Source organism: Herpailurus yagouaroundi, unplaced genomic scaffold, assembly GCF_014898765.1.
Source record: "Herpailurus yagouaroundi ecotype Mexico unplaced genomic scaffold, PumYag 215, whole genome shotgun sequence".
NCBI lineage: Eukaryota > Metazoa > Chordata > Mammalia > Carnivora > Felidae > Herpailurus > Herpailurus yagouaroundi.
Window position 1 is genome coordinate 54,690 of NW_024412446.1, and position 20,690 is coordinate 75,379.

Sequence of the window (20,690 nt, forward strand, 5' to 3'; positions counted from 1 at the left end):
GGGCAGTGGTGATGTCCATACTCAGAGAATTTCTACTGGGTGCCAGACAGGGCACAGGATTCAAGTGTGGCCGGGACAAATCACTGACCTTCTCTGGCCTTCCCAGGTATGCGTGGACCTTCTGGAATGGCTCTGGTATGTATGCCAGAGAATGCTTCTGAGTGTTGGGTCAGGGTAGACATGTCTTAGATTTCAGGCCAGTACTGGTCTACACAGGGGCAACTGCATGCCAAGGCAGGTAGGGACCCATGCTACTTCAACACTGAAGACTGGACAGCGTCCTAGGGACAGTTTGGCAAAGCCAAGGGAGGGATGGATAACTGTTCTGCCCACCTGATTGTGGCCCATAGAGGCTGATGGCAGAACCCTTTTGGAGGGGACTGACTTTTGGGACCCTGGCCTTGAGGGACTTGGGGCCTGACACCTGCACTTATAGGGTTCGGACCCAAGTTCCAGGAATTACAGACTCTGGATATCACATAAATAACCCTCTGTAGTGCTTCAAATTACAAACATTTTTACACATGGTGTTCTCTCTGCTTCTCAACAACTCAGGAAGATAGACCTGAAAATCCACACTAACAGGTAAGGATCCTCAGAGAGGGTAAAAGTCACATAGCCAGGGAGAGGTTTGAACCAAGACTTAAACAGCTACCTTAGCCATAGCAGATTTATCCACAAAGACAATGACAGTCATGTGGGGCCCTTAGAGTAGTGGGATCCTGTGGGCTGATGGGCCAACACAAAGGAGGAGGCACTTAGGAGTGAGAATGACGTATGTCCCTAGGTGGGCACAATGTGGGGTGGGAGCCCTGGTTAGGCTGGGCAGTACTGAGGGCTTCAAGGAGACATAGGCTGTCAATAAAACATGACCGTCTATTCCTAAAGCCTGAGGTGCCACTCAAGGCCTATCACAATTCATCTATCCAGACTTATTAGGCCAGGTCCCCATCTTTGGGCCAGAGCTCACTCATCTGTTCCCTGACCAAGATATCCCACGCAGGGCTGTGACTTGGGTGAGTCAAGTGAAGATTGTATGTTGTGAAATTTGAAGAGGCACTCTCTCAGGGCTGTGCAAGTGCAGGCTAACACCGGCAGGACCCTAAGACAGAGTCTCTTCTCTTTCACCTCTCTCTCCTGCCTTAGGTCTAAGCTTTGAACTCCCAGACGGAAGAGGCTGTGGCTGCTACTGCCTGGGTGTCCCCAACCCAGCCTCTGGGCAGTGCAGTGCTGTCACTTGGAGCTCAATAAACATTTGGCAGTTGTCAAGTCTCATCTTTCTTCCCTGAGAGAAAAAGGGCCTCTGCTGGGAAAAGCACATGTACGCCACTCGATCTAACCGATGGATCTAATTGGCCAGGGTCTGGACTTCTCATTTGCTAGACATAAGCAAATGAGATGTGGGGGGCCAGGGTAGGGGTGAGAACCCAGTGCCCTTGCAAGATTCAGAAAGTCCAAGCCAGAAGGTAAAGGACATTTAGTCCCACGTATTCTTTTTACATGTGGGGCAACAGAATTGGAGAGTAACAGTGACTTGCCCTTAGGGACAGGACAGGGATACATAACAAGTTCTCCAACGACAACTGTGACTTAATCCTGGAAGCCAAAGCTGCTACTGGATGCGCATCGAGTATATCGACTGTCTACTTATCAGGACTGGAGCAATGAGCAGGATCGATCCATTGCTTTTGACTGCCAGCAAGTGCTGCTCGCCGATTGGTCCGGGTTAAGGAAACAGAAAAAAAAAAAAAAAAAAAGGGCGTGCACGTGGTACCCTCAGTCAGAGACTGGCCCTTGCGGGTGAGAGTGAGGCCGGGGAGCGACCATGGCGTCGCTGAATAGTAGCGCTGTCGTCTGCGTGATTTGCTTGGAGAAACCCAAATACCGCTGCCCCGCCTGCCGCGTGCCCTAGTGAGGGTGGGGGTCGTGGGGGAGGAGGCCGGGTGGGGCCTGCGGGGCGGCTCGGGGACCCGGCGGGGGCTGCGGGAGGGTCCGCGCGGCTTTCCGGGCTGACGCGGTCGTGGTCTCTGTTGTTGCAGCTGCTCCGTGGGATGTTTCCGGAAGCACAAAGGTAAGACCCCGGCGCCCCGCCTGAGCCCCCGGCACTCCCCTAGTGCGGGCAACCCCCGTCAAGCCCTGCCTCGCCCCAGGGGGAACCTCTACCTGTGAATGCTTCCTCGGGTTTCGAACAGTGAAAACTTCTGCTCTGCCTTTTCTTTTATAGACTTTTTTTTTTTTTTTTTTTTTAACAGTGAGTGGACTGCTTTGGCTGTCAGAGTCGACCCTGGTAGTTTCTTCATCTTAGTATTCTGACGCAGAAGCTGCTCTTGCTGAGGTTAACAAGAACGTTTTCTTTCCTTTAAAATGTTTTGTTAGTGGGACGCCTGGGTGGCTCGGTCGGTTAAGCGTCCGACTGCGGCTCAGGTCATGATCTCAGGGTCCGTGAGTTCGAGCCCCGCGTCGGGCTCTGTGCTGACGGCTCAGAGCCTGGAGCCTGTTTCAGATTCTGTGTCTCCCTCTCTCTCTCTGCCCCTCCCTTGTTCATGCTCTGTCTCTGTCTCAAAAGTAAAAATAAAACGTTAAAAAAAATTTTTTTTAAATAAAATCTCCTTTAAAAAAAAATAAAAAAATAAAATGTTTTGTTAGAAACAAGGTAGATCTGTTCACCGTAAAGAGTGATTAGTCTACATTTTAACTCCAATTCGGGGTCTCTTAGCCCTCAGGGACCCTTTGCAACGATCTTATGCTGGGTTGACTCTTTTGTTAAAGTTCCTCATTGGTTTCTTGCCTCTAGTGTCCTCCCTTCCAGACTCGGACTCAGTGGTCCTTTTCAAGCTGCTTCCCTCCCCGTTTTTGTTTTTTACCCCTAATGTCCCTGGAGCATTTTCAAAGGAAACTTTTTGGTTCAAGATAGACAGGAAAGAAGTAGAACTGCTTTGCTGGAAATAGGGTTGTGGAGCCGGGATGGGTAGGCTTTGCTCTGGCTGTGCAGCCCAGGGTGGCCCAAGAACCCCTAAGGCAATCTGAGGTAATCTGGAGCTTTTAACTGCGTGGCCCTGCTGCTGCCAAGGTTTTTCCTGAAGTGCACATTTGAGTAATTCATTCCCTTGAAAACTCCAGCCACTCTAGCAGAGGAAATTAGTTGGTGGTTCTTAACTTGGGTATTGCTCTCCCTAGGGAGATGCACTGTTACAATGTTTCTGTTTCACAGTAGCTGATGAGGGTTGGGGGCACTTCTGGCAATTGGTATTGACTCAGATAAACACCCTGTGGTGTGAGACTCACACCATTTCGGCCCTGAATACCACAGTGCCCTTGATGAGGGAGAGACACTGGTCTTGGGAAGAAAGGCCAATCTTCTGTGTGGCATTCTTTTGTTCTTCCTCCACTTGTGTGGGCCCCAGCCTCCTGCCAGGCCTGCCCTCTCAATCAGCTGGTAGTTGCTTATCACCATGTCCTTGCACCTGACCCTATTCTTTCAGGGGTCTGGTCCAGCCATAGACCTTTCCCTCTGCCAGGAATGCTCTTTCCACCTGGCAGTGCCTCCTCTTTGTCTCCCAGCCCTCTCAGGTGATGTAGATCAGACTCTTCTCCATCTCTCTAGCCACCATCCCTAAGACTCAGCCCATTGAAGTGGGCCTGATGACTTCCATCTGTGTAATCCCAGTGGCACGTGGCACATGCAAATTTGGTATCTGAAACTGCTGAGAAAATAGTTTGGTAATTGAAGTCAGTGTGCCACTTGATCTTGGTGAAAGCCCTGTTAAGTTCAGCAGGGTAAGGAGAATGGGGATGGACCCTCGGGTACATGAGGCCTATTTCCTCCACCCTCTGCCAAGCTCAGGGTTGCTTGTTTTCTGGATACTGCCCTTTGATTTGAACCCTCACTTCCTCTGCATCCATCCGTCTTCATCCCCACCCACATCCCTTACCTGGAACATACCTAGGTGCTGCTGGCTTGGTGGAGAGATGTGGCCTTGTCGTTAAAGTACAAGTGACGTGCATCTGATTTGTGTCTCTTTCAGAGCAGTACAACTCTAAAACTCTTATTGAGAAAAGATCAGCTGTTACTGCAAAAACTATAAAGCCTGCAGAAGACAAAGGTGGATTGGTTGATTTCAAACCAGCCAACCTAGGAAAAGGTTTCAGGTAAAAGAAGCTGAAAGGAAAGAGATGTGGGTTGGGGCAGGGAGTCAGGAATGATGGCACCTTCCTTAGCCTGGAGCACCAAGAGTGGGGCACCTGTTATGTATTATAGAGCAGCCTGAAGTTATTGTTAAGGACAAGAAACAAGGGGGGCAGAGGGGATAAATGCTGTAGCTGTAGTTTGGGAATGAGGGGTGGACCCTGCTGGCAGGATCCTTCTCCAGTCATGGCTTCAGTTCTCCCTCCACGGTCCTGGCTGGAGCTGTCAGTTCACTTGAGCTAGGCTCAGATGGGCGGCTGCCTTTGGCATAGGTCACCTTCCTGCTGCTGGGGGCTCCTTGGGATTTATTGGGAGAGTGGGCTGTCATCTCATCCATCTATCCAGACTTCAGTATCTCCTGGGTGTCATGCCAGTCTTTGAAAGCAGTCCCTCCTGGTGCCTGAATATTCACAGCATGGGGATAGCCTGTTTCTGCCCTTTGAGAAATTTCTTTGTTGGGTTCAGGCAGTGCCAGAAATTTCTGGCCATGCTGAAAGCACAGGGCATTCATGTTAGCAGGTTTTTATAGAACACCTAGTTTTTTGGCCCCTGACAAGGCTGGAGCCATAGTGAGGGGAACTGGGGTGATAGGAATTAGAAAATCAGGCTCCTGGCCTAAAGAACACAGAAACATGTAGAACAATATGTAAATACTAGGATGTATTTATTAAAGTCACTAATTCTTTGCTTTCACTTTCATTCCCTTTCTAAAAAGAGGAATGTTGGTACAGTTATAAATTCCAGAAAAAATTACTTTTGTTTTGTCTACACCTACTTACTCTTGTCACTTGTGTGCACATTTTTAATCTACTGCAGTAGTTGTTAAAATCTGGCATCTAGGTTTTGTTTCTAGTCCTAATTAGTTGTGTTCTGTATTCCTTAGATGATGATGACTCTATAGATGATTTTCTCAATAGTGATGAGGAAAAGGACAGTTTCTTTGCAGAATTTCAAGAATTTAGGTAAGTCTGTGCTGTGTTTACTTCTTTGTCAACCACTGATATATTTAATCCAATGTGTAGAATGTGATTTTGTTATTAATAAGTAGTTGATCCTTGAACTGTGCAGGGGTTGCATGCCCCCCTCCCCCCCAACTATCATGCAGTTGAAAATCTATATAACTTTTGACTCTCCCAGAATTTAACTACTAATAGCCTAGTGTTGACTGGAAGCCTTACCAATAACATAGTTGATTAACACATTTTGTATATGTATTATATGCTGTCTTCTTACAATAAATAGGAAAAGGAAATGTTAAGAAAATCATAAGGAAGAGAATACACTTACAGCACTGTATTTATGGAGAAAAAAATCTGTATAAGTGGGCCTGTGCAGTTCAAGCCTGTTGTTCAGGGTCAGCTGCACTTGAGTATGGCATGCAGAGCCCTTCAGTTGCATGATTCTGTGAATATTTACTCAGGGCTTCAACACCTCCCAGCCTGCCTACAACTCTCTTGCCCTGGAATCCTACTGGGTTTGTGGGTTAGCAAAATTCTCCTCCTTCAAGCCTTGGTTCAGGTTACCCTTCCTTATCTAAACTTCACTTTTTGTCTTTCTCAGAAGTAAGCATTTTTTCACCTTTCCATGGGGACTTGTAATGTACCACTTATTTTTTTTTTTTTTAATTTTTTTTTTCAACGTTTATTTATTTTTGCGACAGAGAGAGACAGAGCATGAACGGGGGAGGGGCAGAGAGAGAGGGAGACACAGAATCGGAAACAGGCTCCAGGCTCTGAGCCATCAGCCCAGAGCCCGACGCGGGGCTCGAACTCACGGACCGCGAGATCGTGACCTGGCTGAAGTCGGACGCTTAACCGACTGCGCCACCCAGGCGCCCCTGTACCACTTATTTTATAGTAATTTCTCTCTCCCACACTAATTTGTAGGGCAAGGGCCTGCATTTATTCCCATGTCCCCAGTGCTCCGTATATAGTCTAGCCATTAATGTGGACAGGGCAATCCCAGGATCTGGTTTTTCAGAGGGATGTGAGTGTTAACAGTGCCCAGCATTTGTGTAGGACTGTGCGGTCAGCCCTTCTAGCAGTTCTGTGTGTGATTAGTGGGCCAGTGTAATTCCTAAAGATAGATGGGAGTTTCATTGTTCTCATCGTAGGCTGACTCTGCTTGGCACCCACTCCCATGGTAGTGATTAGTTATACTGAGGGTGAAGCGGAGATATGAGAGTAGATATGAAAAGTTGTGTAAACTGCAAAAACACGCAGATATGAGTGTCCGTTCATTGCTACTGATCCTGCTTTGTGAGGATCAAGCACTTGCTTAAACAACATTCAGGGTATGTAGTGTAACTGTCCTTACCCAGTGAGAACCTTCAGGCCTATGAAGAACAAAAACATGCCAACAGCTTAATGCTATTGTTTTCTGTATTTATCCCAGTAAGCTATTTTTTCCTAGTTGAAATGGCCTAAAGTTAAACTATTTACAGAGATGTCATGAACAAGAATCTGTGATGGCGTTTAACTTGGAAATCGTCTGATAGGCTGATCTCACCTTATTTATGTGAAGCATTGGTTCAGTTCTTGGTTTTAAAGGTTAAAGGGATACAGTTTTTGATATTTATTACATTACATACATTTAGCTTTTAACTATCTCCATCTGTTCCACTGAACTCACATTGGCTTTCTTGTTCATTTTTAAGGGGAGTCTGCAGCATTAAGAAGCCTACTGTTCAGGGGTGCCTGGGTGGTTCAGTCGGTTAAGTGTAAGTGTCCGACTTCGACTCAGGTCATGATCTCGCAGTTTGTGAGTTCAAGCCCCACATCGGGCTCTGTGCTGACACCTCAGAGCCTGGAGCCTGCTTCAGATTCTGTGTCTCCTTCTCTCTCTGCCCCTCCCCCACTTGTGCTCTGTCTCTATCAAAAATAAATGTAAAAAAGAAGCCTACTGTTCAGTCCACACCTTAGACAGTTGATGGTCAGCCTCAATCAGGGGGACAAGGCAAAGCTCATGAGGGTCTACATGCAGGAGCCCTTGTTTGTGGAGTTTGCTGACTGCTGTTTATGGATTGTGGAACCATCCCAGGATAAGGATTCTTAAGATAGATTATTGTGTTGCTTGCTCAATCATGTGCATAGCACTCAGAACCTGCCCACTCCTCCTCCCAGGAGAACAGCTAGTGTGGGGCCCTGAGCAGGAGTGTGACTTCCAGGGTATAGGCCAACTGACCTAGAGTAGGCTGCACAAGTCTTTATCTCAAGTCCCATGGGCGTGGATTTCAGATAAGATGTGGATACTCAACATGGCAAACCCTTTATGGAGAGAGAACTTGACATTTAGGTGGTTGTCTTTAAATGTTTTAATTTGGGTACAGGTTAGACATCACATACGATACTGTTTGTCAAGTTTTATACCCATTTGAGTTAAAACTTGCTCACTGTTGCTAAATAAAATCAAGATATGGTTATTCTCTGGTAAATTGCATTGTTCATCCTTAGGTCATAAATGCTTGAAATTACATTAAATAAACCAACATACTAAATAAGGTTTTGTTCTTTTTAAAGGAACTAAATGCAAATAACCCAGTCGAAATTTTGGGGTTAACTTCAAGCTGACATGGCCTGTTCTGTTTGCAGGGAATCGCAAGTGCCCCGGTGCAGTGATGAACCACACCAGTGAGTCGGATCTATGAAGGTAGTAAAATGTGGAAAGTTCTCTGTGGCCCTGAGGTTTCTTAGTCCTGGTTTGGTAATCAACACATGACACCTGTCAGGGCTTGAGATGTAGATGGGAGCCCCATGTCACTGGTGGCTGTGGCAGCTCTAGGTTGCGGGCGGGAGCTGTCACTTGTTCACGTGTACTTAATGTTACTGTGGGAGTAGTTTGGCAGCTTAGTGTTGATCGAATGTCTTTGGCAAGGCAGCTGGCAGGAAAAGGCCTTTTGGACACAAAGGCACTGAAGGATTGCTCAGCCTAGTGAGGCTAGGATGTCAGAATAACTCACATGTGGCCCAGGCTGTGTCTTTCCAGCAGAATCTGATTAAAGCCAGTAACACTGTGGAGTGAAGGTTCAGGGCAGATGTCAGCATAAGGCAGTGGAGACTTCCTGCAGTGGAACTTGATCGAGCCCTAGGGAGAGAGATACAGCTTACCTCTGGTTCCTAGGAGTGCCAGCTGTACGGGTGCCTAGAGCAAATGCTAGAAATGCAGGTATGGACAAGTACTGGTATCATTCAGTTAACGTTCTTTTCTCATTCTAAACCAGTGGCAAAGTCCAGAGTCCAAATATTTAATTTTATATTAAAATACAGAATTTCACATCCATTCTGTGTGATGCACAAGGGAGCTTTCCCCTACAAGGAGTATTTATTAACTGTCATGCTCGTAAAACTGTTTACAACTGGAAGAGCAAACAGTTACACTTCTGTTTATACTCTGGCTAGCCTGCATGCTGTCATGGGAGATTTCATCCAGATTATGCCCTAGAGTAATTCCTCTGGTATGGAAATTCACTGTTTCCTTCTGTTTGCCTTGTCAGTGTCACTTAATCCTTGCTGTGACCCCATGTAATAGGTGAGTATTAGCCCATGTTCTACGCTGGCTGACTTTTACTCTGGCTGCCCATACTATAGAAACAGAGCTCTTGGACCACTGATTTACCTGCTTGTCATTTGCTCTGCTGGAACAGGAGATAAACCAAATGATAATTTGACAAAAGTGTTAAACCCGGTGCTATTTGAGGGAATAAGCTATCATCATAACCCAAATTTTTAAAAAGTGGGACTAATTAAGTGGAGATTCAGAGGAGATGCTAGAACACTCAGAGGCAGTTTTTAAAAAGTTGAAAGGGCTCTGGAAAATTCCTAGTTGTAATGATGGTAACAACCCGCCTGCAGCCAGCTGGGAAGCGCAGGCTTCTGGTTTCCTGAGCAGCATCAGGATGGCTCTGGTCCTAACATTAGTCCTGTTCCCACTGGGGACTCATGGGCTTTGCCTCCTGCTTTCTACAAGGGACCCAGAGCCATGGTGGACAGGACCACCATCCTGTCACACAGCTTACCTGAGGCAGTGCTCGGATGGATGTGACACCAGCTTGTTGTGCCGTCTGGACTGCGTAGCTACTGGGGTTGCCCATGGGGAGCTGGAGGCAGGCCCAAACCACCAGCTTCCTCTGAAAGCCACGTACACCCACAGCTGCATTGGCCAAGACCAGGCCCAGGGGCCAGAGGCGGATTATTGCTTCCAGGAGGCTGGTCTGTGCCTGGGGCAGCAGGAGGGAGCCCAAGGGAAGGGGAACTTGAGACACGTGTTTTTCTTGCACACCATCCAGTTCTTTAGAAGCAAGGAAGGCCATTCTGATCTTAAAAAAAGAATGCCACTTTATAGCTTTCAATTGATTAGCTCTCTTAAGGAAAACCAAAACTATCTTTAATAAAACAGCTTAACAAGGTAAACTGAAGGGCACCTGGCTGGTAAACAGCTAGATACCTTCAACTAGACTGGCACCATGTGGCAGAACTTTACATCCAAGGCAGATGTACTTGGGTCTTACATGTGCTACTTTAAAAATAATAACCTTAAGATCTAATTGATACGCCACAAAATTCACCCTGCAGTGTCGGGTGGTATTTTATACAAGAGAGCATACCAGTGTGCAGTGGCAGGGTCAGCATTCCACCCTGGGGCCACCTGATACCAGACTACCCACTGCCCGTCCTGACTGCTGGAGTCAGATACTCACCCTCCATTTCTGCCATGTGCGTTTGATGGCTGTGGCAGCTGCGTGCATTCTCTGGATGTGTTTCCGAGCTAACCAGGAACGAATGGCTAAGGTGTTTTCCCAGAAACAAAGAAGTAAATGAAATGTTTAGAACTGTTAGTAGCCTGGCTCTGCAGCAACACCCAATCTGCTGAAGAAGTTTGGAATAGATACTTTTTCAATGAATGGCTACCTTGTGCCACTATGTGGGGTAAGGAGCTAATAAAGAGAATACCTCAAGAAAACCTGGCTCTGAAGAACACCCCTCACACTGTTTAGACTGGGAGAGACCGTACCTGGAAACACAGCTGGGAGGCTTACCTGCCTCAGGCTTTGGCTGGGGCAATGCCCAGGGGAGAAGTGTCTCTTATCTGGGGAGTCTTCAGTTGAATTTGTTTGCTGGCTTTATGAATTCACAAATGGTGACCCCACCATGCACCCACATGTTGGTAAAGGTAATGACTACTGGATGGCAGACTGGTTGGCAATTTTTGTTTCCTTCTCTTGCAATTTCAGCATTTTCTGGTTCTTTATGGTACCATCATATTCAGAAAAAGGACTATTCCATTAAATATTAATATTTGGGTTCTAGAAAACTAAAAAGTTTAAAGACAAATCTAAATCTTGTTATTTCACCAACCCTGACGGTTCTATAATGTTTCCTTATGCAATTGTTTTATGCCTATACACACAGAAACACGCCTGAGGAAGGTGGCATCGCCCTTGACTTGTGGTTTGGCATCCTGGTTTGAACGGAATACTAGAAGTAGTTTTGGTTAAATTTAAAATATTATTCAAGGGGCGCCTGGGTGGCTCAGTCAGTTGGGTGTCCGACTTCGGCTCAGGTCAGGATCTCGTGGTCTCTGAGTTCGAGCCCCGCGTCAGGCTCTGTGCTGACAGCTCAGAGCCTGGAGCCTGTTTCCGATTCTGTGTCTCCCTCTCTCTCTGACCCTCCCCCGTTCATGCTCTGTCTCTCTCTGTCTCAAAAATAAATAAACGTTAAAAAAAAAATCTTAAAAAAATAATAAAATAAAATATTATTCAAAAAGACTTCTTAGCTGGGGCTCCTGGGTGGCTCAGTCTGTTAAGCATCTGACTTCAGTTCAGGTTATGATCTCGTGGTTCATGAGTTTGAGCTCCGCGTCAGGCTCTGGGCTGACAGCTCAGAGCCTAGAGCCTACTTCAGATTCTGTGTTTCCCTCTCTCTCTCTGCCCCTCCCCCACTCATGCTCTGTCTCTCTCTCAAAAATAAAAAACGTTAAAAAAAAAAAAAAAGATTTCTTAGCTGCATTATAAGAGCGGTCCATAATAACAGCTGTCCGATATTTGGGTTGTTATTCTAGTATTTTTATTTTCAAAGTAAGACTGCTGTGAACATGGTTCCTATATCTCTTCCTTTAGTGAATCAAAACTGAAGGTCAGTTTTACCTTCTTACACTCAGCAGGTAATGATTTATCATATAGGCAAAGGAAGACGGCATAAACTGCTCTCTAGGTCTGGGAAAGGGGAATTAAAGGCAAATTTTTAGCCTCTGCTGCCTACAGAGCACCCCACCCTTATTTGTGGTGTGACCTGGCTTCCATTAAACTGGAGAGACACTCTGGGTGAGGTGAATCAGGATTCAAGTCCCAGGGTACCATAGGCTTGTGCTGTCAAGGTCTTGACGCTGGGACACAGCTTTAGTATATGGGGGTTCAAGCAGCAGCATTTCAAAGGAAACCTGTAGTGTGCAAGGTCTGCAGCAGCTGACAGGGACTGCATCCAGGTCCGTCTGCTGGCCTGGAACCGTGGCTGTGTGCCCAAGAGCCCCACCCCTCCTACCTGCCTGGATGAGCGTGGCGGCCTGCCTCTGCCTCTCCTGCTTGCGGTGCCGGTGTCGCCTCCAGCTTCCCTGGATGCAGCAGGCACACTGCTCTAGCACCTGGGCACGCCCACATTCCAGAAGCTCCAACTGAGAGGAGGGGTATCCACTGAAGTCTGCAGCCTCTCCTCCCACTGCCCTGAGGTGAACCCACACTCTGTCCTGCTAAGCAGAGCACTCAGCTAGTGAACTACCCTCCTCATCACAAACCAGCTTACCATGGAGTCAGTCATAAACACTTTGGTCCTGCCACAATGCACTGGGACTGGTGTGGCCTCGGCTGCGTCACCAGGTGTGGCTGCTGCCTGAGTTAGAGCTGGAAGAGTATGGAGGATGTCCTGGAGAAGAGGTTGCAGTGTGGCTCCCTTGGTATGTGGAGACCATTCTATGGGATGGGAGACAGAGGTCTCATCAGCTCTTGGTCATCTACACGCTTCTGTGGACTTAAGAAACTGGTTCTGGTCTCCCCCCATACTCCATAGGCTTCTTTGCTGCTGTTCTTGCCTCTAACCACTTCCATTTTTTGGGGGGGCAGAGGTGACCCCTCTGTTGTTCTTCAGGCCCCTGGCTATTCTGAGGAATACCGGAAACCCCACTTGTGGCTGGCCCACAGCCTCCATTTCTGTGGGTCCCCCAGGCAAGCTGGCAAAGGGCAGCTGGTGCCTGGATTTCAACCTCCAACCAGCCAGCATCTGTTCCAAGGCCCCAAATATGCCGAGGGCCAAGCAGGGCAGGTGGACCACTCCCTAAGCCCCTCACCCCTTAACTCCCTGCCATGTATGGGAAAAGGGAGAACACCTCCCAGTCCCAGGGAGGCCCAGCAGGTCCCCATGTCACATTGTGCATAGCTGGCTCTTGCAGAAGGAGGATTTACCTGAGGGCTCTGACCACCTTTTGCTGCCCAGTGCCTCTCTGGAGACAGAGGCTGCCAAAGAAGACGCCGCAGACGAGAAATCCCAAAATCAACCAGGGGCGAATGGGGCTTTGGGCACAAGACACAGAGCAGTAGAGCAAATCATGAGAGAAGGAAAGAGGTGGAGAAAAAGAATGAAAGGAAAGTGATAAAACTAAGCCCAAGAGAGGAAGGAAATCAGGACTGTCCCAGGCCTGACAAGCCCCAAGGTAAGGCTGTGTGGGTGCAAGCAGATGCTGCTGGGCTAGGGTCCTACTGGGCATTGGTCTCATACTCTGTCCTTGGCCTCTTCCTCCTCCACCTATGCCAGGGTCTTACCCTACATGCTGACAACCCCCAAACTGGGGCCAAGGTCCAGACCTTTCCTTTGATATTAGGGCTTGCTGAGTGCCTGGCAGACATTTCCACTGGATGACTGTAGGGACCTGGAGCTCAAGTCAGTCCTGCAGAGCTCAGCAGCTACCCCCAAGCCTCTCTACCTTCTCTCAACTCTAGTCAACCTAACAACCTCACTCCCAAGGCCTGCCATGGGCCCCCTAACAGTGGTCTCCAGAAAGCATATGGCTGACATCACTCCCTTCCTCCTCTGAGATGTCCTCATCTGCCCAGAGAACAGAGCTCTGCTCCTGTGACATGGCCTGCCTGTTACCCCAGTCTCACCTCCAACTGTTCTCTGCCTTTACAAGTTCTACACACACAGTGTTGTCTCCTGCCTGCAGGCCTCTGTTCAACTACCTGTCCCGTGGAATGCCCTTCACTTGACTAATACCACTGGTCTTCAAACACCACTTCCTCCAGGAAGCCTTCCCTGATTCATACCTCCCCAGCACTACCCACAGCATTCTGTTCCTAGCTCTGCCTATCATCTTTCTCCACTGTCTTCTTTTAGTCTGTTTCCCCCAGTGAACCAAGAACCTCGAGGACAGGTGCTCAGTAAACTGTGCTTGAACAAATGACTAGCAAATGGGCCCCACTCACCTGAATGTCTTTCATCAGGAGATGGGCTATGGGATCCAGGGGATGTGCGAGTACAGAGCCTTCTCAGTAATTCATATCGTTCCACGAAGTTCTGGTGAGGGATTCTAGAAGCCAGAGCAGGCAGAAGAAAACAATGAAGTGACAGCTGTGAGCCTGGGACAGCACTTGGGGCTAACGGGAGTTACTCTATTTAATCTACTCAACAACCGAGCGAGGTGCTACCATGACTGCCCACTGAATGGATGAGGTTGTGGTTGTGGAGAGACTACACAGTGGAGACCATTTTAAACTGGACCTGCTCTTCTACAGCCTTGGTCTACCTAAACAAAGCTTCTCACTCTTTTAGTAGGGGATTTTTGGCCTGCCTCCTTCCAAACGGGCTTGCTGGCTCCTCCCCAACTGGATCACTCATACAGTCAGCCACATCTGTTGCTTCTCTGACTCCACAGCATCCCCTGCTTCCTCCTGATTTTTCTGCTCCCCTTCACCTCAACACTTAAACAGCCGATGACACCCTGTATGTATTTATACCTCCTCCTCCCGAGTCTGGCTTCTGTCCCCAACACTGTTCCAGTGTGGCTCTTGTTGCAGCCATCAGCAAACACCATGCTACCAAATCCAGCAACTGGCTCTGGCAGGTGCCCGGCTGACCCCTGTCCCCATACAGCTCTCTCAGCCCCCAGGACCCCTGTGAGCTTGGCTTCCTCCTTCACCCACAACTCCCAAGTTGCTGGTGCTGGTTTCTCGTCATCTACCTACCCACTCTCTAAATGTGAATGTTGCTCAGCGAATGGCTTCAGACCCCTCTTCTCTCCCCACTGTGATTTCCTCCTTGCTCATGGTGTTACAACCCACCAAGGACAGATCCTCATGTACCCTCCAGTTCCTAAAGCTCTGGGCCCCAAGCCTGTCTTATAACCACTGCAAACCTGACAAGGCCACATTCCTGACTCCCCTCCTATCCCACCTCCAGCCTGTGCCTTCCCCAGACATCCTATCTCAGGGACAGGATTTCCTGATTCATCCACTTGCCTCGGATAGAAGCCTGCGAGTTATGTGTGCAACCTAGAAGCTGACTGCTCCCCTGCCCACATCCCATGATCAATCACCCTACAGTCCTGATTCTATCACAAACCACAGTCCAATTTAACCCATGTCTCTCCATTTTTCATGGTTGCCACCCTCTTGTGGCCACCATCTTGCCTATACACCTGCGCAATAGCCTCCTCACGCATCTTCTCCCTTCTCTTCTGACCCTGTGTCCAACATCCACACGGTAGCCACAGAACATGAATGAGAGCACAGCACTCTCTCCTCACAATGTCCAGCAGCTTCCCAGCCCTCTGGAAAAACTGCCAAGTCCTCATGGGACTTCTGAGGCCCCTCTCCCCCCATTTCTCTATGTGCAGGCACTTTAGCATCTCGGTTCCTAAGCTGGAGCTTTGTGCTTGCTGTTTCCTCCCCCAAATCTTCCCAGGTTGGCCCCTTCCCTCCCCAGAGGCCTGAGCTGCTTAGAGGGGTCCATCCCCAACCAGCCCAAAGATCCTCTTCCCCATTAGTCTACCTAGCAGCACTTTGTCTCTTTCCTAGCACTGATTAACTTAATACTTCTTGTTCTTGACTCCACAGGAATGTAAGCCCCAAGAGGCAGAGGCTCACCTTCCTTATTCACTGATGCTAGCAACAGTGCCTGGTGCAAAACAGTACACAGAAAGGGAATGGATAAATGAACAAGTGAAATCTCTTGAGTTCCAGGTTGACTTCTGCAGACCTGCCTCTTTCTCTTCACCTCCACATCCTGCTCTGGGCTGGGCAGGTCTTGTCATGCCAGAGTCCCAAGCTCCACCCCAACACTGGCCCTGCCCACTGTGGGGCCTGGCCCACTTACCGGATGGGGAAGCCAGCGGCACTGATGTGAATGGTCTCCACAAGGCCACAGGCCTCCAGCTGACTGAGGACCTGCATTGGTGAGGAGACAGGGTGGGCACCTGTGGTGTGGGACCAGCAGACCAGAAATACCACTCCTTCTGCCCTCTGAGGCTCTGGTCCGTGTGAACCTGCAGGCTGTCCTCATGCTTGACTGATGAGGGTATACTCTCCTGCTTCTGATACTGTGGAGGTAAGTGCTGGTCCTACTTCTGTCTCACCACTCCCAGCTGTGCAGAGACTCTGCCTTATGATGCAGCCTAACCCAATTTGTTTATTTATTTTTATATTTTGTGGGCAGTGGGGTAAATCATAGCTGAGGAGCAAGAGAGGTTAAATTGTAAAGATTAATTGGGACCTTAGTGGAGAAATCCTGGCCGTAAACCCTAAGGCCAGTTGACTGTGGGACACTCTCCAGCATCCAGCACTCATGCCTCATCCCCATCAGAGCCCAGTACCCTGAACAAAGGGCAGCTGCTGGCCATCAACTTTTGTGCAAATTAGAAAAAAACTCTACCTCTGGTCAGAAGTGGCCACAGACTGCAAGATGATTCAGACCCTTCAGCTAATCACCCAATCCTCCGGGCAGCTTCAGTCTCATCAGGGCACATGGACTGGTGAGCAGAATGTAAGATGCAGTGGAGGCTTCCTGGCTAGCTCACTGTGCCATGCACAGACCAGAAGAACATACGTGACTGCCCTGCCAAAGCAGGGGTGCAAGATGCCCTAGTGTCAAACTCAACCCAAGAGACTCGCTCTGGTCACTCCACTTGGAGCCGAAGTTCTGCCTTTCGTCCCTTCAGGGCCTTGGCCAGATAGGGCTCCCTACAAAGCAGCTCTGGCCCAGTGAATTACCTCCTCCTGGAGAAAGGTGTGCGCCTGGCCCTGGCTGTTGGGCTTGATGCAGCGAATGTAGTGGGGCGTGGTGCTATGCAGAACCTGCAGAAGCTGCTCCAGGGAGGCCTGCAGCGGGGAGAATGAGGAGCCAGACAGATTGAGGCTGCCTGTGGGCATCAGTGGGGCCCTGGTTAGTGACTGCATCAAACATCCCCTGGCAGTCTTCACAGCCCTGAGACGGATATCCTCCCAGGCCCTGGGATGATTATGGGAGGTGCTCACTGAGTCCATGCGCCCTCCTTGCCTGAGCTCCCAATGCCCCTCACCTCCACTTCTAGGAACCTTCCTGACCTGTGATCTGTACCTGGTTGGTCTCCACTCCCCACACCTCCCCCCCACCCCCCCCACCCCGCTCACCAGAACAATCTTCCTGGAAGAGAACAATCTCAGAAGCCATTCATTCAGGCAACAATTGTTCTCATTAAGCCCAGACATAGGCTGCTGCTCAGAGCCCAGGGTCTGATGGGGTCACACGAATGTGTGTTGTGCACCCCCTCAGTAGCGTGTCTGAGGCTAGGCAGGAAAGAGCTAACCAAACCTGGGCTCCACCAAGTGGTTCCACTAGGAGGTAATGATTAGGCTGAAATTTGAAGGACTAGAAGGAATCAACTAAGACAGGAGGTGTGGAGGGTGGGAGTCTGGGATGGGGCTGGGGATGGGGTGGGGAGTGGTACAGGCAAGGGAGGGGCATCCCAGGAAGGTGGAGCAGAATGTCAAGGGTTGAGGGCAGAAAGCATAAGGTGCTGGAGGAGGTTGACAAATCTGCAAGCCAAGGACAGGGCTTGAGCAGGAAGCTGGAGAGCTAGGAATGGACTGGGACACAGAGGTTCATGTAACTATTGTTCCTCCATGACCACCCTATCGGCCGTGGGTGAGAGGCCCACTGTGCCACCCATTAAGCCCCTAGGCTTCCTGTCATGTCAGTTATGTCTATTTGTTGGTTTTCTGTTTTGGTCTTCCTCATGAGGCTACCAACTCCGTGCAGACTAGGACCATGTCTACTCACTTGTCAACGTTCCCCAGCAAACCACCAATCCTGGGAGGTGCATGGTAAATATTTGAGATTGATGAGTGAATCAAGCACATTCTATCAGCACCCCCAGGACCCACCTTGAACTTGGACACCACAGTCAAAACAGGGGCTCTGCTCTGGCCAGAGGGCTCTTCCTGGGACTTCTCTTCAGGGTCCATAGGAAATAGCACCTTGAGTAGGGGGTCCTGGGATTGCTGTAGGAGCCTGGTCAGCTCAGGGGGGACAGGGTCCTATTAGGAAAGGACAAGGTCAGCAGGTAAGGGCAGGTGGAGTGCTACCAGGGTTGTCCCCAGGTTTGCCAGCCCTGCTCACCCAAGCCCCAGAAGAAGGGATTCTACGGGAGACCCACTGTGACATGGGTCATTTCTGGACAGCTTATGCCTGATTAGCAGAGATGTCAGGCAGGTAGGCCAAAGAGGTGACTTGGATTCTGGGAGGATATTCAGGAGAGAGAGAATGCAAGACAAGAATCTTCCATGTATATGCAGCAATGACTCAACACCTCATTTCACGCAGGCCCCCACAGGCCGTGGCCCAGCCCCCACCTTGTTCTTCTCCACCAGACCTGCCGTGTGGTACTGCACAGGCCCTGCATAATGCACCACGATGAAGCTGGGCTCCCGGCTGAGCTTGTTGTGGCCCAGGCAGGGACTGCCTGCCAGGGCACTCTCGATGCGTGTCTGGAGCTGGGCTGCACTGCTTGGCCGATTAAGGCGGCATTCCTGCATGGGATGCAATGGACACTCAGCCACAAATATGAGACAGGCTCGCCACAACCATCATGGATCCCCCCCGCCCCCCACCAGCAGCATAGCTGTCACATAGGCATCATAGTGACCCTGAGAGGGAAGGAACATAGGGATTAGCAAACCCATTTGGCAGATGGGAAGAGAGAGACACAGAGAGGGCCTAGTATGGTCTCTGAGGCCCCAGAAAAGCCCAGAGACCAACTCTGGTGCTTAGCATACTAGTTGACCCTACCTCATTTATGAGGGAGCAGATACTGATGGGGCTTCCCTCAATGAGATCCAAACAGGCCTGGTTGTCCTGGTAGTTGACAAAGGACCAGTCCAGGCCCTCAACTGCATATTCCTCCTAGGGGACCAAAGGTGGCAGTTGGGTGGCAGGAGAAAGCATCTGTGATCTGAGGCCCAGATAGGTCATCCATGGCTGGCCTCAGTACCACAGGATATTCCAGAACAGCATCAAATAAGGCACTAAAGGCTCTGGGTCAGACCCTGGAAGGAGCACTCCACTTCTCACCTGCTGAGCCCTCAGGTAGTGAGCCACAAAGTGCTGTTGTAGCTTCTCGTTGGCATAGTTGATGCACAACTGTTCCAGACTGTTATTGGGAAATGATTCAAATCCATATACATCCAGCAGGCCTGAGAGGATGGGGCAGAACCCATGGGGCCACTGCAGGGAGCAGGGGCAGGGGTACTACAGGAGTCCAGGGTGAAACCTCATACTTGGTACCCTGGAGAGGTTGAATGAGCAGGACACCCAGCAGTGGGCACAGTAAACACAATGCCCTGGGGTGGGTCGCATCTCCACTTCATGGCCCCTCAGAATTCAAAGCAGGAAGAAAGGCTGAATAAGGTGTGAGGGGCAGCCTAGGGAACATTTCGTGTCCAATCCAATTTAGAGGGCTTTGATCTCACCAGCCCTGTTGGTATCTAGAATTCCACTGTCTCTTGAGCAAACCTCACATCTTTGAGCTTTACTTCCTCCTCCACCTGACTACCCCACCCCAGTTCCAACCATGTTACCATGTCCCCCAAAATCCCTTCTAATCTAGCCATTGTGCCCATCCCCTCACAGTTCTCCTGAGGCTGGAGCTGTTTCAGGGGAGAGGAGGGGCCCTCACAGACAAAACACCATCTGAGTCTGCCTGGAGAGCTACAGATGGCTCAGATGTGGGCACCGAGAACACAGAGACACCCTTGCCCAGACACTGGTGGACAATGAGGAGATGGGGGTGCAGAGAAGGGAAAAGAGCTGCCTGGAGTTGCACACTGGACTGGACTGTTTTTTCGAAGGAGTGCTCCTGAAAGGGTGAGCCCCTGCTACCTATGAAAGTGGTCCAGGAGTCAGGGTCTGCACAGATGCTGCTATTGATCACGGATACCAGCCAGTCAAACAGCCTGTTGGGGTGGGGGTGGAGGGAGAGAGGACTCTGGTGAGAGGTCAGGTAAGCCTGAGGGATAGCAAAACTGCTCCTCCAGCCAGGGTGCCACACTCTGAAGGGCCTGTATTCCCAGCCAGACAGGCCAAAGGATCAAACCCTTTCCTCCCATTTGCTGCCCATCCCATTTTGCCCCACTACGAATGCAGGCTTGTGGTCATGCATGTTCCTAGGATGCACAAACCCGGCCTGTCCTCCCAACAAGACTGAACACACGACCGGTAGACTCTGGGGCTAGACAGGGAATGGGACTCCATCAGTCACTTGGCCGGACACCCAGCTAGTGTCTTAACTGGAAGGGAAGGGGTGAACGGGAAGGCCTAGGTGGAGTTTGCAAAGAACTGAGTTCACTGGACACCCCTGAAAACTGGACCTGTGGCACCTAGAGCTCAAGACCCTGCCACATCCCTTAGTCCTGCATAAGCAGGCCCCGAGTCACCTGAGGCCAAGGGGTACTCTGCACTCTGGAGCACCCCACCCTGAGACGGTGAGGCAGTTACTATGCTGGTGACATGTACAATACTATTAAGGAATTTCTTTCTTATGATTTTTCTTAAAGTGACTGCTCTGCAGTTTATTGCAATTCAGTCAGTTAAGCATTTCTGCTTTTGTACCAGGGGCTCCAGATACCTGTCTGAGGCACTGAAAACAAGTGACCTAGTGTTACAATGATCTGATGTTTATTATGTATGAAGTGCTCTATGGTTAGAGGTTCACACGATCTATGATCATCATATTTTATTTTACCGATTTTACAGTGACTTGACACAGGCTTTAAAAGTCTTTGGCATGAAATTAGCTTCAAGGCAATGGGAAAAGAGTCTCTTCCTGAATTGGGATCCGTCTGAGCCAAGCTGCCCTAGGCAATGTTCAACTCAGCAGATCTTCCCTCAGTAATGCTTCTCAAGCTCTTGACTCTTCAAGTTCATGAACATGGGGGGGGACCCTCTCCCCAGGTGCCCAGGTTCCCATGAGCACACACGCATGCACACGCGCA

General features: G+C 49.6%; 1 protein-coding gene and 1 long non-coding RNA gene across 10 annotated transcripts in view; one reads left to right on the forward strand and one right to left on the reverse strand.

Annotated features, from left to right (window-relative positions):
• The first annotated feature begins 1,763 nt into the window (after positions 1-1,763).
• Positions 1,764-20,503, forward strand: LOC121017067 (uncharacterized). 4 transcript variants are annotated; one of them, XR_005784606.1, is made up of 8 exons: positions 1,764-1,911; positions 4,026-4,149; positions 5,070-5,148; positions 6,843-6,905; positions 7,777-7,834; positions 13,999-14,169; positions 15,282-15,771; positions 19,330-20,503. It is a non-coding gene; the product is annotated as an uncharacterized LOC121017067 (long non-coding RNA). The 4 variants fall into 4 exon arrangements; XR_005784608.1 differs by having other exon boundaries at positions 5,104-5,148; XR_005784609.1 differs by lacking the exon at positions 13,999-14,169.
• The window catches only part of MYO19 (myosin XIX), a 32,151-nt gene continuing 18,942 nt past the window's right edge, over positions 7,482-20,690 (reverse strand). For 5 of the 6 annotated variants that reach the window (XM_040455101.1, XM_040455099.1, XM_040455102.1 and 2 more), the window contains 13 exons: positions 19,579-19,652; positions 18,772-18,893; positions 18,490-18,603; positions 18,054-18,230; positions 17,586-17,738; positions 16,434-16,541; positions 15,541-15,611; positions 13,653-13,756; positions 11,980-12,146; positions 11,722-11,851; positions 9,882-9,967; positions 9,201-9,500; positions 7,482-8,269 (listed from right to left, as the gene is read on the reverse strand). In XM_040455101.1, coding sequence (XP_040311035.1) covers positions 8,141-8,269; positions 9,201-9,500; positions 9,882-9,967; positions 11,722-11,851; positions 11,980-12,146; positions 13,653-13,756; positions 15,541-15,611; positions 16,434-16,541; positions 17,586-17,738; positions 18,054-18,230; positions 18,490-18,603; positions 18,772-18,893; positions 19,579-19,652 — 1,735 coding nt within the window. In that variant the 3' untranslated portion in view covers positions 7,482-8,140. The remainder of the gene's footprint in view (positions 8,270-9,200; positions 9,501-9,881; positions 9,968-11,721; positions 11,852-11,979; positions 12,147-13,652; positions 13,757-15,540; positions 15,612-16,433; positions 16,542-17,585; positions 17,739-18,053; positions 18,231-18,489; positions 18,604-18,771; positions 18,894-19,578; positions 19,653-20,690) is intronic. The other variant, XM_040455103.1, reaches the window with a different exon arrangement.